This window comes from Oncorhynchus kisutch, linkage group LG18, assembly GCF_002021735.2.
Source record: "Oncorhynchus kisutch isolate 150728-3 linkage group LG18, Okis_V2, whole genome shotgun sequence".
Classification (NCBI taxonomy): Eukaryota; Metazoa; Chordata; class Actinopteri; order Salmoniformes; family Salmonidae; genus Oncorhynchus; species Oncorhynchus kisutch.
The window spans coordinates 37,032,017-37,047,549 of record NC_034191.2 but is presented as its reverse complement, the minus strand read 5'-3'; the positions used below and the strand labels follow the sequence as shown (position 1 = coordinate 37,047,549).

The 15,533-nt window shown below is 47.6% G+C and overlaps 1 protein-coding gene across 3 annotated transcripts in view; it reads right to left on the bottom strand.

Moving 5' to 3' along the window:
- Window positions 1-1,030: 1,030 nt before the first annotated feature.
- numbl (NUMB like endocytic adaptor protein) overlaps window positions 1,031-15,533 on the bottom strand; it is an 80,168-nt gene continuing 65,665 nt past the window's right edge. For all 3 annotated transcript variants that reach the window (XM_031796071.1, XM_031796073.1, XM_031796070.1), the window contains 6 exons: window positions 12,556-12,630; window positions 10,522-10,662; window positions 9,861-10,068; window positions 7,098-7,361; window positions 4,863-5,042; window positions 1,031-4,406 (listed from right to left, as the gene is read on the bottom strand). In XM_031796071.1, coding sequence (XP_031651931.1) covers window positions 3,523-4,406; window positions 4,863-5,042; window positions 7,098-7,361; window positions 9,861-10,068; window positions 10,522-10,662; window positions 12,556-12,630 — 1,752 coding nt within the window. In that variant the 3' untranslated portion in view covers window positions 1,031-3,522. The remainder of the gene's footprint in view (window positions 4,407-4,862; window positions 5,043-7,097; window positions 7,362-9,860; window positions 10,069-10,521; window positions 10,663-12,555; window positions 12,631-15,533) is intronic.

The window sequence follows — 15,533 nt, the reverse complement described above, 5'->3', positions numbered from 1 at the left end:
GAGTGCTGATCTAGGATCGGGTCCCCGCCTGTCTATGTAATTTGATTCATAATGATCTAAAAGGAGAAACTGAGGCTAGATCAGCACTCTTACTCTGAGACGCTTTATGAATATGGGCCCTGCAGTAGAGCATGTCCATAATAGAAACAGTGAGAAGTCTTAGATGACAGCTTCTCCTCAGGCCAGACAGACACCACTAGGATTTGGCCTACATGTGAGCACATTAGTCTGCTTTATTTCTTCTAGTACCATTCTTTTCTTATGGCAGTTTCATTTATATACGCATCACGCTTTTTCTGCCTACTCTGGCAGTTTTGGGGTGTTTATAAATGACCCTTTCACTGCTGTGTCCATGGCAACCCATTTCCCTTGCACTGTGCTGTAGTAGTGGGGCCTGTCCTCGTTCTGTCTCTCTCTCTGACTGTGTCTTTGTTGTGTTTCCTGTTGTCCCGATTCTTCCTCAGCGCTGCAGTGAGTAGTTGGGGAAAGACAATGGCGAGAGAGTTAGTACTAAAATGACTCAAGTGTTCTGTGGCTGTCCTCTTTTTCATGGCCCTTGGGGAAGAAAAGGGGCCTTGTCTGGTCGCATTAGCGGCCTGAGCTTTTGTCAAGACACTGGAGAAGGCTGCCCGGGCTGCTCTGCGAGTCCTGTGAACAGCTCTGCGAGTCCTGTGAACAGCGGTAGAGTCGGCAAGCGTAGTCAATGTGTTCAATAAGAGAGAATTCTTCAACGCTTTACTCCAGGACTTTCAGGACAAACAAGTAGGTTTGAGATTTTTTTTTAAATACAACTACGGAGATAATTTACTTCATTTAATGACTGGTGCTGTTCAACTGTTGACATGAGGGTTTTTTTATGCCAATGGTACATGCATCACCGTTGGCACAGGGTGAGGATACATTTGATCTAGTAGTACTGGGGAAGATAATGTTCTTATGAATTGGTGGGGATAAGACAGGTACATGACCTGCATTGGGAGAAAGGGAGGGAGAGCACGATACAGAATGCAAAAAAACACAGACACCAACACAAGTTTAATATTATATTATTTATTTATCTTTGTACAATGTAATTACAATACAAATATGTAGGTTTAAATACAAAATTCTGTGAATAAAGAATAAAAATAAACTCCACTGGTTTGTTATCACTACACTATGGTTTACAATCAAGTTTAGGAGGTCATTTAGTTTCTTATTCTGAACGTCATTAACCTACATTTGAATTTAGAGGGCGTGTAAATAACGGGAATTTAACAAAATGAAAACAGAAATTTCATGAATGACTACGTTTTTTTCTCTTAAAAGGTGGGGAGAGAATAAATTTCGAAAATCGATTTGTCTAAATGAGCAAAAACATGGGCCCCTCACTGGTGATTTATATCTTTGCGAAAGCGAATGGATGTCAGCCAGTATTGTGCCGCATGTAAAAATGACAAAGCCTGATTGGCCGAGGAGTCCTAAGGAGTTAATGACCAGGAGAGCGGGATGGATGGAGCCTGTTTGTCTAGTTGTGATGTCCATTCAATAACACTGGTCCCCTGGGTCCCACTCCGTCTCACTCCCAGACACTCATGTCGTCTGGGGCAGGATCGTACATAAAGCAGTATAATGACAAATAGCATAAAGCATCCCATCGAAGCACATGCGTTTGCCCCGCCTTGACCTGCCAATGGAAGTCCTGCCAAGTGGGCTAAAATTCCAATATGGGGTTGTAGCTATAGTATACTGCATATTTATTGTCTTTGTGTGTTTCAACTAAAGTTCACGGAAGGAAATGCTTGCCTCTTTTGAGATTACGATCAAACAGTAAAGTATTGTTTCTGTGGAGCGCTAAATGCATGGTGACTATAACTCTAACAGAAGTGCCTTTGTTTGGGAGCAGTGAAAGGAGTTTAAAGGAATGAAACAACCAGTCTGTTTAACGTACCGTTTTGCCTGTATGGTATTTGATTAATCCAACCTTTTCTTCTTTCATCTTTTCTCAGTTCACCACAGCCTTTCAATAGTCCACATCCTCAAACTCATTCTCACATGCCCTCGTTCTCTCAGTCTATCTTTCACCTTCTCCACCCCCCCCCCCCCCCCCCGACTAACCGTGTCACTTTCATGTCTTTGTTTCCCCTCTACAAAGATGGATGCCTTCCTCTGTCTGTTTAAAGTGGTAAATGACTAATCACTTCCTCTAGCCATCTTTCCTCAGCCTGGTAGACCACACACAGCAGGTGCCATAACTTCTGCCCGTCACAATGGCCTCAAGACAAGAGCCTGGATCCAGAAGCCTCTACAAACGGACTGTAGTCCCATTATGTCAGAAGTGCAGCTTGACCCAGCCCACTGGGCACACACCGATTGAATCAACGTTGTATATACGTCATTTCTAGGAAATTGCATTGAACCATCGTGGAATAGATGTTGAATTGACGTCTGTGCCTATAGGGAGGCACTACTTTTGCCCAAGGCCCTATATGGGAATAGGGTGCCATTTCAAATGCAGCCCCAGTGACAAAAAAAAACATAACTCACCCCAAACTTACCCTCTTTATCTTACGAAGTGCTCAAGATCTCCCATCCCTAATCTCTTAAATCTTAGGCTCAACACTTCCAAATAGACTCTCATAGTGTTGACTGACTACACTTGTACGCGGGTGACTACTACCATGTTTTAGAATATAATGCAAATCAACCAACCAACTTGGAATGTGCCGCACTATTTGGACCCTTTCCAGAATGTTCTAGGGTTCTAGTGTGTCTGTCCTGCAGGTGGAGTGGCACTGGGACAGAGGGGTGAGATCACCATGGTGATTTAGCTAACGGTGACTCATTTGGGTTGAGTAGCAAATTGACGGTTATACATGGATTGGTAATAAATAGAGGGTGAAAAAAGCATGCTATTTACACTCGTTTCCAACCTCTCGTTTCATGACTCACTCGCTCTCTTTGCTCTCTCCGCTGACACAGTTTCAGCTGCTAGTTATTTTCCTCCTCTTTTCAGTTCCACACAAATAAATACAGGGAGAAACAACAATGTAAAACTATAACAGGTTAAAAGCTAAGTAAAAATCATAAATATAACCATTTTGGCAATCAAACTGTCTGTCACTCTTATTGGTCGACGCCTCCTTTGGGGTCTCCACCATCGATTCGTGTCATTGGCTAGTCAACCAGGGCCTTTGCTGTGCTTGGGTACCATCAACATAATCTCTCTCAGTGTCTCATCTCGGTGTCATGTGATGTATCCATATTCTCTGGCTCTTCCATAGATCCCAACGCAGAACATGATTGCTAGAAATCCCAGGGAATGCATCGCGAGGAACCTCATACACAGTCATCTTGTCCCCCCTGCATTCAGACCCAATTTACATCCTGGGGTCTCAACAGAGGAGGAGAAAATCAAGAGGACGGGGAGCGACAGCATTTAGGGGCAGGGGGCTGGAGGGGGGGGGAGTGGAGTGGTTCATTGTGGTTGGGTGTCTGCATCATCATAGTCTATGCAGTGGCCTGACCTGGGTTAATACAGAGTTAAAGCTCGATCTCAAAGGTCTTTTGCAAGTCATTGGAGAAAGGGTTGGGCGCCGCCTTGGGTTGCAATTTGGTCTCCAGCGCGGCCCACTTTGCCTCGAAGCGATCAACCTCCTGGGCATTGGCTGGGGGCGGGTTGGCCTGCTGTGCGCCCTCCGGTGGCCAGCTGCTGCCATTGCTGCTGGTGCCGTTCTGCATGATGGTGGCGGGGGAGGTGGGAATGTTGTGTGGGAGGCCGTTGACGGTGGAATGAGCTCCGAAGGGTGGCATAGGGAACCCGCCCGGCTGGCCGGAGAAAGAGTGGCGGTGCCCGCCGGTGAGCGTGCCCATTTTGGGCCCTGTACACATGCCCATGGAAGGCCCGCCGGTAGAGCCGCCTGCCGTGCAGAAGACATTAGCCACCATCTGGGAAGGCGTGATGCCCACCACAGGCACACTGGCGTTGGAGTACACCATGCTGTTGGCCAGGGCGGGCATGTAGGCCTGCATGGGTACAAACGCTGGCTGCAGAGGTGGCTGGTTATACAGGCTCACGGGCGCAGGAGTGGCATCAAACGCCAAGGGAAACGGCTGCATGGAAGTGGGCAGGGAGCCAGGCACCCCTGGCATGGTTGCCCCCGGCATGGGCACACCTGACATAGGTGGGCCAGGCATAAGTGGGTTAGACATAGGTGGCACAGACACAGCTGTGTTTGACATGGGTGGCCCTGGAATGGCAGGGGTGGGCTGGATGGGTGGCGGGGGCAGGTTGGGGGTCTGTTGCTGGGCCTTGACGGCCTGGGCCACCTCCTCCAGCCAGCGCTCAGCCTCGGAGGGCGTCCTCCTGTGTCCACTGTGGACAGGGGACTGGACCGGGGGCTCCGCCTGCACCCAGGAGGACGTGGCTGTGGGAGAGAAGCAGAGAGCCACACGTCAATCACACGTTACATCAACCCTGCTGCTGGATCTCTCTACCGCTTTACAATGACAAGCACAGAGGACACACACACATCCTATTCGGCAGCCTTTTCTGATTAGGGCCGGGATTCAATGCAAGGGTTGAGCCGACATGCGCAGCGTTTACCATGAACGGGATCTCTACAAACATCAGGGAAAGGGACTTTGAAAAGCTGCATTGCCGGCTGTTTAGTGACCTACGCTATAGCACACCACAGAGATACACACAAATAACTGACACTTTTCAGGCAAATCAGCCTTACAAGCATTAGAAGCAAATCAGCCTTAGAAACATTACAAATACAAACGCATTCCGAATGCAAAGTTGGAGTTGAGGTGTACAACACATGTTAAGCCAGACTAGAGCTCATAGAGAGAGAATGATAAGGTAGTCAATGAGTTACCTTGCAGGGGGGCGGGTGGAGGGGGGATGGCTGGGGGCACAGTGCAGGCTGGCAGGCCGTTGGGGGTGGGGTTGGAGAAGAGTTCCTCAGAGGGCCTAGTGAAGGAATGGTTGATCTGGCTGCACAGAGCGTTGATGCTGTTGTCTGCCTCGCCACACACAGACAGATCCATCTCTGGGACTACAGAGGGGGAGAAGGATTTTGAGGATTGGCTTTCCTTTGGATGATTTGATGGCAAGATTAAAGTCTTGGGACAAACATACACTTATATAATGATATAGGATTAAAGTACATGACACCGGATGTAAACATTTCTAAGCCCTTTATTTAAATGTAATCTGTTCCCATGGCCCTATGAGGTCTTCATCATCTTTTGTACTTCAAAGTCAGAAAATAAAAGTTCCTCTGTAACACACCCAACAGGTCTGTTATTCATGCATGAGATTATCTATAGCCTAAATCCTTAGTGTAGAAAACGGAAGGAAAATCTCAACCTATAACCAGTAGATAAAAAATAGCTCATCATTTGTGTAATTCCCCTTTCAGTGACCTGTCCCTGACAGAGAGAGTGAGCGAAGCCTGTGGAGAGCAGAGAGAGTTGTGGGGCCAAACAGAACCAGAGGGGTCAATGGTGGACGTAATTCCTATGGAGCGCCCGCTGCACGGTCTCCCTGTTGGGTCCTATTCATTAGGGCACAGCGTAGCAAAACCTTTTGCAACGGAAAATGAAAATGGCCATTTATTATTGGACAGGTTTAAGTAGTCACTTCCTGTTTCAGACCGTTTTCTTCTGTTTGGTGCCCAATGAATGACCCTGCTTAGAATAACTACTCCAGGTGCAGATGTAGTGTTTTTCTGTCTGGAGACAGCAGTCTGAACTGCTTTGTTCCTGACAGGCCTGCCTTGTAAGGTCTCTCTTTCTGAACATTTGATTGGCCCATAGGGTTCAAAGAGGAAGGGAGAAGCTGTGGGGTTTCTCTGTGTAGTAGTGTAGTGTGTGTGTCTATGCCTGTGTGCGTGCATGCATATGTGAGTGTGTACATCACTGTGTGTGCATGTGTGTGTGTACTACAATCCCTGGATCTATGGCTGTAGAGGGACTGGTCTAGTGGAGACTATTTATAGACACATTGTTCACTGAGAGACCTGGCGGACTACTAGGGAGGGGCGAGGCAGTGAAATTAGCTGCTACTGTGTGTGTGGGTGTGTGTACATGTGTCCTGTGCTTGCGTGTGTTCATGCTTGTGTGGCTCCTATTGCTGGCTAAGTGTGTGCATGGGTGTGTGCGTGTCTTCCATGCATGCGTGGGATTCAAATAGGTACAGATCCTATACGAAAGAGAGAATCTCTGGACACAACGCTAGTACTGCTACTGCTATGTACATGAATGTAAATAGATGTCAGGTACAATTGTGCTGCAACCATCAGAGGTGAAATGTGTGTTTATTAATGATTCAAAGCTGCTCATTATAACTATAATCAACATAACTGAGAGGTTTAATCTACCTCACTACAGCAGGAACAAAAATCTGTGTTGGGAATCCTAATTATTATACTTGTTAAAAATAACCATTACATGGACTCAGCAATCAGCCACAGCAATCAGCCACAGCAATCAGCCACAGCAATCAACCACAGCAATCAGCCACAGCTTTAATAACACACTGATGATCAACTTCAGTGCTATTATGACCACGATCAATGAATCTCTGGCTTCACTTGTTCCTGGTCAAATACTAACAATTATAAACACCATCATACTTTGTCATTAAGGTTCAGAGTTTTTCCTGACCCATGATCTGACCGGGAAAAAGTCCTGAATTATCCTTGGTCAGGTCATGAAGAGAGGAAAACTCCAGGCTCTGATTGACATTAGCCTTGATTTCCAGGATTCCTCTAATGATGAACACTACATGGAAGTGTGGCATTGCAGGACTATGTTGTCCTGGTGAGGCTAACCACTCTTTGTCCTAGACTGGTGAGGCTAACCACTCTTTGTCCTAGACTGGTGAGGCTAACCACTCTTTGTCCTAGACTGGTGAGGCTAACCACTCTTTGTCCTAGACTGGTGAGGCTAACCACTCTTTGTCCTAGACTGGTGAGGCTAACCACTCTTTGTCCTAGACTGGTGAGGCTAACCACTCTTTGTCCTAGACTGGTGAGGCTAACCACTCTTTGTCCTAGATCGTAGAATGCAGAGACTTAGCTAAGCTAACAAAAAGAGGTGAGGCTAACCTGGGTTCTTGCTCTGGAAGTCGGCGGTCTTGCGCTGCAGGTTGGAAGGCAGGTCGTTGAGGCGCAGCGAGAGCTGCCTCTTGAACGGCGAGTTCTTCCCGCTGAGGGCCGGGAAGCCCCGGAAGGAGCCCTGCCGCACCAGCTGCTCAATGGGCGCGTGGCGCCGTGGGATTGCGTGCTCCACCCCCTGCCCCACGGGCGAGGCCTCGCCCTCAGGGGGTGAGGAGGTGCCAGGGGGGATGGCTGGGATGGTACACGGGGGCTCTGGAGAGTACAATTTGCTATGGTTAATGTTGGGCTACCATGACCAGGGTTAATGTTGGACTATAATGACCAGGGTTAATGTTGGAATTGCCATGACCAGGGTTAATGTTGGACTACCGTGACCTAGGTTAATGTTGGACTACCATGACCAGGGTTAATGTTGGACTATAATGACCAGGGTTAATGTTGGACTATAATGACCAGGGTTAATGTTGGAATTGCCATGACCAGGGTTAATGTTGGACTACCGTGACCTGGGTTAATGTTGGACTACAATGACCAGGGTGAATGTTGGACTACCATGACCAGAGTTACTGTTGGACTATAATGACCAGGGTTAATGTTGGACTACCATGACCAGGGTTAATGTTGGACTACCATGACCCGGGTTAATGTTTGACTACCATGACCAGGGTTAATGTTGGACTACCATGACCTGGGTTAATGTTGGACTACCATGACCAGGGTTAATGTTGCACTACCATGACCTGGGTTAATGTTTGACTATAATGTTAATGGTGGACTACAATAACCAGGGTTAATGTTGGACTATAATAACCAGGGTTAATGTTGGACTACAATAACCAGGGTTAATGGTGGACTACAATAACCAGGGTTAATGGTGGACTACAATAACCAGGGTTAATGTTGGACTATAATAACCAGGGTTAATGTTGGTCATTATAGTCCAACATTAACCCGGGTCATGGTAGTCCAACATTAACCCGGGTCATGGTAGTCCAACATTAACCCTGGTTATTGTAGTCCACCATTAACCCTGGTTATTGTAGTCCACCATTAACCCTGGTTATTGTTGGACTATAATAACCAGGGTTAATGTTGGACTATAATGACCAGGGTTAATGTTGGACTACCATGACCAGGGTTAATGTTGGACTACCATGACCCGGGTTAATGTTGGACTACCATGACCCGGGTTAATGTTGGACTATAATGACCAGGGTTAATGTTGGACTATAATGACCAGGGTTAATGTTGGACTATAATAACCAGGGTTAATGTTGGACTACAATAACCAGGCTTAATGTTGGACTACAATAACCAGGGTTAATGTTGGACTACAATAACCAGGGTTAATGTTGGACTACAATAACCAGGGTTAATGTTGGACTATAATAACCAGGGTTAATGTTGGACTATAATAACCAGGGTTAATGTTGGACTACAATAACCAAGGTTAATGTTGGACTATAATAACCAGGGTTAATGTTGGACTACAATAACCAGGGTTAATGTTGGTGTCACGCCTTGGTCATAGTGTTTTGTGTTTTCGTTATATATTTTGGTCAGGCCAGGGTGTGACATGGGTTTATGTGTTGTGTTTCGTATTGGGGTTTTATAGGATTTGGGATTGCTAATGATTAGGGGTGTGTCTAGTTAGGCTTGGCTGCCTGAGGCGGTTCTCAATCAGAGTCAGGTGATTCTTGTTGTCTCTGATGGGGAACCGTATTTAGGTAGCCTGAGTTTCACTTTGTATTTCGTGGGTGATTGTTCCTGTCTCTGTGTAGTTTCACCAGATAGGCTGTAATTAGGTTTCACGTTCCGTTTGTTGTTTTGTATTTTTGTATAGTTGTTTCATGTATCGTCATTTCTTCATTAAAGATCATGAATAACCACCACGCTGCATTTCGGTCCGACTCTCTTTCGACAAACGAAGAACGCCGTTACAGTTGGACTATAATAACCAGGGTTAATGTTGGACTACAATAACCAGGGTTAATGTTGGACTATAATGACCAGGGTTAATGTTGGACTACAATAACCAGGGTTAATGTTGGACTATAATAACCAGGGTTAATGTTGGACTACAATAACCAGGGTTAGTGTTGGACTATAATAACCAGGGTTAATGTTGGACTATAATAACCAGGGTTAATGTTGGACTATAATGACCAAGGTTAATGTTGGACTATAATAACAAGGGTTAATGTTGGACTATAATAACCAGGGTTAATGTTGGACTACAATAACCAGGGTTAATGTTGGACTATAATAACCAGGGTTAATGTTGGACTACAATAACCAGGGTTAATGTTGGACTACAATAACCAGGGTTATTGTTGGACTATAATAACCATGGTTAATGTTGGACTACAATAACCAGGGTTAATGTTGGACATTAATAACCAGGGTTAATGTTGGACTATAATAACCAGGGTTAATGTTGGACTACAATAACCAGGGTTAATGTTGGACTACAATAACCAGGGTTAATGTTGGACTACAACTAGTAACCACTACAGCCAATAACACTGATAAAGGTTACTACCTGCCAACATACAGTAGATGTGTTGTTACACTTCAGAGTGATAGAGGTGAACAACAACGACGATCCACAGTGAGTGAATCCTCCTGTTAGCTCTATAACACAGGCCGCATTTGACTTTCCAGTAACTTTCCAGTGATACATTAGAATGTGAGGGACAGATGTTTCTGTCTGTGTGTCTGTGCTGCTCTTCATCTCCGGATGAGACATACCTTTCTTCTTGTCCTGCAGCTGCTTCATGATGTCATCGCGCTCGCCACCCTGCTGGCTGGACGACGTCACGCGGAACGAGCCCTCGCGCACGAAGGAGGTGCGGCTGGCGTCGAACGAGGCTGTGACGCCGCACTCCTTCTCGCGCCGCTGCTTCCTCTCCAGACAGGCGGCGAAGGCACATCCCACGGCGTGGCTCATACGCTCGCCCTGGTGACCACAACACACCCGGTCAACACCCCTCCTCAACATCCTTTTGGTGTGTCTGTGTATGTGGGTGCATGCATGTTTGCGTGTCTGTAAAACTCTGTTATGTGTGAATGGGTACTAATACAAAAAAATACACAATTGACAAGTCTGAACATAGCCTGAAGCCAGTCAATTTCCCTACTGGAAAATGCTTTATCAAACCAGAACCATGTCTGTGAGGAATGACTTGGGACTCCGTTTTCATTCCATTATGCTATAAAAGTGGTTATCACCCTGGAGGAAATGTGGCTCAGAGTGCCAGGAGGTCACAGTCAATAGCGCTCCAAGAAGCAATTGAGATAGAGATAACCCTAGAGTAATCCTAATCTCTGGGCGAGCGATGTGGGGATTGGATTAATCTAGTCGCTGGGCCCTCTCTCTATCTCTCACACACACACACACACACACCCTCACCGAGTCCTTCAGGGCCATGAAGCAGTGGCAGATCCAGCGTCGCGTGGTGCCATCACGGCAGATGTAGGAGAAAGCCTTGTCATAATTGCGGTCGGGCGCGCAGAAGGACACCTTCTCAATGGTCTGGTCTACGATGAGGTCCTAAAGTCAAAGAGCTGACTTTAGCCACATCAGAAATGAAACATATCACACATAACATGGTAGCCTATAGAGAATGCATGTGATTAAAACACTCCTACTGAATTGTAATTATTTGGTGAGGAAAGATCCTCTCCCGAGAACTAAATCTTACTAAATCTTGTTTACAGCTCTACAAAACATATTCTAAAACATGGAGAACCACTTTTTCTCTTGTTCCAGAATCTGTATCAAGCTCGTTCAGGAGTCTTGGCTAGTGACTGTAGGGAACTATAGGGTGAGGAAGGGGCCCCTTCCCTTACCTCCCCCGCCCCATGCCACTAGTGGCCCCTGACACCCTTTGAGTCAGAGTGGAAAACAAGAGATGAAAGGGAAATGGGGCTCATACACTCATTCAGGGACTTCCTTCCACTCTTCTATCGGGGAATAGGAAGAGGGGAATGAATGAAGTGGGCAAGGAATAAATAACAGTATTTTCATTCAGAGCCAATTAGTAGATGAAGAGAGGCTGGTGGGGGAAGTAAACGTCTGGTTATGTGTGTGTGTGTGTGTGTGTGTATGTGTGTGTGTGTGTGTGTGTGTGTGTGTGTGTGTGTGTGTGTGTGTGTGTGTGTGTGTGTGTGTGTGTGTGTGTGTGTGTGTGTGTGTGTGTGTGTGTGCGTGCGTGCGTGCGTGCGTGCGTGCGTGCGTGCGTGCGTGTGTGTGTATCCGTGCGTGATGGGTTGCCTAATGGTGGATGGAGGTGAGGGGTGTGGGTTTGTGGGGGGTGGAGGATCACTCAGAGACATGCCACTGAAAAACTGGAAGGGGGAACAGTGCTGAGTCATGTCACATGGGTCAGATACGAAGGTGGAGGGAAAGAGGGCTTTCTTCTCTGTGACGGTAGTGTTCTTTGACATTGACTTTGAGAGGACCAGGAGATGGGATTACAAGAAAGGGGGGAGGTGGAGAGATGCTGAGGGAGGATGGGGGAGGGGTCCATTTGTCTTCTGCCCCCGCCTTCTTTTCTCTGGACTGAAAAGAAAGGTGGGTAATTGCACTCACAATAGGGGCCCCTAGCGGCCAGACAGTCCTGTCCTGAGGTGTGTGCGTGTGTTTCTGTGTGTGTTTCTGTGTGTGTTTGTCAAATACAAATAAAACACTATGTGTGTGTGTACTGTCACCCTCCCCTACCCAAAGCCCCCTTTGACATCCATCAGTAACACATGTCAAGTGTGAAAACTCAGCAGTCCGGCCTAAAGTAAGTCTAATCTGGCCTGCGAGGATAAACACAGTCATCGGGACAGGCACGCGTTGCAGCCCTTTTACACTGAGCCTGAAGGGTGACATCATCAATCTCAGGCCAGACTGAGAATGGCAGGTGACCTGGGAAAGGGCTGGGGGGTGGGTAAGGAGAGGCGGGAGAGCAGCAGCCGAAGGGGGGAGAAGGGTAGAGGGTAGAGGGGGAGTGACTGCCAGCTTATCGCCTGCTGAGCAGTTTTCTCTCTTTGTCTTTACAACATACTTTAACTAATACAGACGTAGGATCTTAATTTGAGGCAGTTTGCTACAGCAGAATAGTTATCCTGCAGCAACAGGAAATTGTAATTATAATTCATGGAAATGTTTGTAGGGATTGATAGAATTTTTGTAAGGGAACATCAAGTCTGACATTTTAAAGCGGAAATTACAAACTTTTTTAAACCTCAAATATACTGCAAAGTTCTGTACACTTGCTCTGTCATACGAACTCTGGACTTACAGAGCTAGAGACCACGAGCAGGGGTATGTATCTATGGTTCCAGGCTACTGTTTCATGTTTAGCCACTGTTGACATCTGCAAGCAGACTGTGTGTGTTTGTATGTATGATTAGCACACAGGTTTATGCTATAACAGCCCTGCAGACACACTCTTACCTTGGTTTTGTCATCCACCACTCTGAGACCATCTGCAGACACCCACAGAACTGCTTTCACTGTCTTCTTCCCACTCTGTGGAGAGACAGAGAAAGAGAGAGAGAAGGAGAAAGAGAGAGAGGGTGGGAGAGAGAGTTTTCTGGTGTATTATAAATGCAAACTTCCTTAAAAGCACAATGTCTTGAGGAAAAACCAACTTGGATTTATACCAAAACATTGCATGACTGATCATATTTCCACCCATACAAGACTGTTCTACAAAGTTAATGAAAGTGGTGTAGGGGGTAAAAGATATGACACAACTAAATCTGACTGGCAATACGTGCAGCATCAAAATTAGCAAGAAAACAAGAGAATTCTTTAACCATGGGCGAGGCCTTTGTCAGGGTTGCAATCTCAGCCTTGCGTTCTTCAATATTTACATCAAAGAATTGGCCACTATTCTAGACAAATCCTCAGCTCCTGGTCTAATTCTCCACAATTCAGTGGTTAAATGCCTGCTCTTCGCAGATGACCTGTGCCTACTGTCACCCACAGCACATGGCCTACAGCGGAGCCTGGACCTGTTAGAGCAGTACTGCCAGACGTGGGCCCTGGCAGTAAACCCCAAAAATACTGAAATATTGATTTCAGATCCAGATCTCAGGGAATTAGACCAAAGTTCTCAATTGGTACAAAATACAGAGTACTGCACACACTACAATTACTTAGGTTTAAAATAAGCTAAACTAGACACCTAAATGAGGCAGTGAATGAACTGAGAGAGAAAGGCAGGGCATTATAAATTTGGCTAAAACAATTTGACTGTGTCATTGAACCAATTGCACTTTATGGCAGCGAGGTGTGGGGTCCGCAAGATTTCACCCAATGGGACAAACACCCCATTTAAACCCTGCATGCTGAGTTCTGATTCTCCTACATGTCCAGAGGAAAACTACAAACAATGCATGCAGGGCAGAATTAGGCTAATATCCACTAATAATTCAATAAAATAAATAAAAAAGTGCAATTAAGTTTTAGAAACATCTAAAATACAGCGACCCCCCTTTCATATCATTACCAAGCTCTGCAATGCCAAGAGCTGAGAAGAAAAAAAGTCCCCTCAACCAGCCGGTCCTGGGGCTGAGTTCACAGACCTGTTCTACTAACACACTGGAGCCTCAGGACCCTCAACCAGCCGGTCCTGGTGCTGAGTTCACAGACCTGTTCTACTAACACACTGGAGCCTCAGGACCCTCAACCAGCCGGTGCTGGGGCTGAGTTCACAGACCTGTTCTACTAACACACTGGAGCCTCAGGACCCTCAACCAGCCGGTGCTGGGGCTGAGTTCACAGACCTGTTCTACTAACACACTGGAGCCTCAGGACCCTCAACCAGCCGGTGCTGGGGCTGAGTTCACAGACCTGTTCTACTAACACACTGGAGCCTCAGGACCCTCAACCAGCCGGTCCTGGGGCTGAGTTCACAGACCTGTTCTACTAACACACTGGAGCCTCAGGACCCTCAACCAGCCGGTGCTGGGGCTGAGTTCACAGACCTGTTCTACTAACACACTGGAGCCTCAGGACCCTCAACCAGCCGGTGCTGGGGCTGAGTTCACAGACCTGTTCTACTAACACACTGGAGCCTCAGGACCCTCAACCAGCCGGTGCTGGGGCTGAGTTCACAGACCTGTTCTACTAACACACTGGAGCCTCAGGACCCTCAACCAGCCGGTGCTGGAGCTGAGTTCACAGACCTGTTCTACTAACACACTGGAGCCTCAGGACCCTCAACCAGCCGGTGCTGGGGCTGTGTTCACAGACCTGTTCTACTAACACACTGGAGCCTCAGGACCCTCAACCAGCCGGTGCTGGGGCTGAGTTCACAGACCTGTTCTACTAACACACTGGAGCCTCAGCACCCTCAACCAGCCGGTGCTGGGGCTGAGTTCACAGACCTGTTCTACTAACACACTGGAGCCTCAGGACCCTCAACCAGCCGGTCCTGGGGCTGAGTTCACAGACCTGTTCTACTAACACACTGGAGCCTCAGGACCCTCAACCAGCCGGTCCTGGGGCTGAGTTCACAGACCTGTTCTACTAACACACTGGAGCCTCAGGACCCTCAACCAGCCGGTGCTGGGGCTGAGTTCACAGACCTGTTCTACTAACACACTGGAGCCTCAGGACCCTCAACCAGCCGGTGCTGGGGCTGAGTTCACAGACCTGTTCTACTAACACACTGGAGCCTCAGGACCCTCATCCAGCCGGTCCTGGGGCTGAGTTCACAGACCTGTTCTACTAACACACTGGAGCCTCAGGACCCTCATCCAGCCGGTGCTGGGGCTGAGTTCACAGACCTGTTCTACTAACACACTGGAGCCTCAGGACCCTCAACCAGCCGGTGCTGGGGCTGAGTTCACAGACCTGTTCTACTAACACACTGGAGCCTCAGGACCCTCAACCAGCCGGTGCTGGGGCTGAGTTCACAGACCTGTTCTACTAACACACTGGAGCCTCAGGACCCTCAACCAGCCGGTGCTGGGGCTGAGTTCACAGACCTGTTCTACTAACACACTGGAGCCTCAGGACCCTCAACCAGCCGGTGCTGGGGCTGAGTTCACAGACCTGTTCTACTAACACACTGGAGCCTCAGGACCCTCAACCAGCCGGTCCTGGGGCTGAGTTCACAGACCTGTTCTACTAACACACTGGAGCCTCAGGACCCTCAACCAGCCGGTGCTGGGGCTGAGTTCACAGACCTGTTCTACTAACACACTGGAGCCTCAGGACCCTCAACCAGCCGGTGCTGGGGCTGAGTTCACAGACCTGTTCTACTAACACACTGGAGCCTCAGGACCCTCAACCAGCCGGTGCTGGGGCTGAGTTCACAGACCTGTTCTACTAACACACTGGAGCCTCAGGACCCTCAACCAGCCGGTGCTGGGGCTGAGTTCACAGACCTGTTCTACTAACACACTGGAGCCTCAGGACCC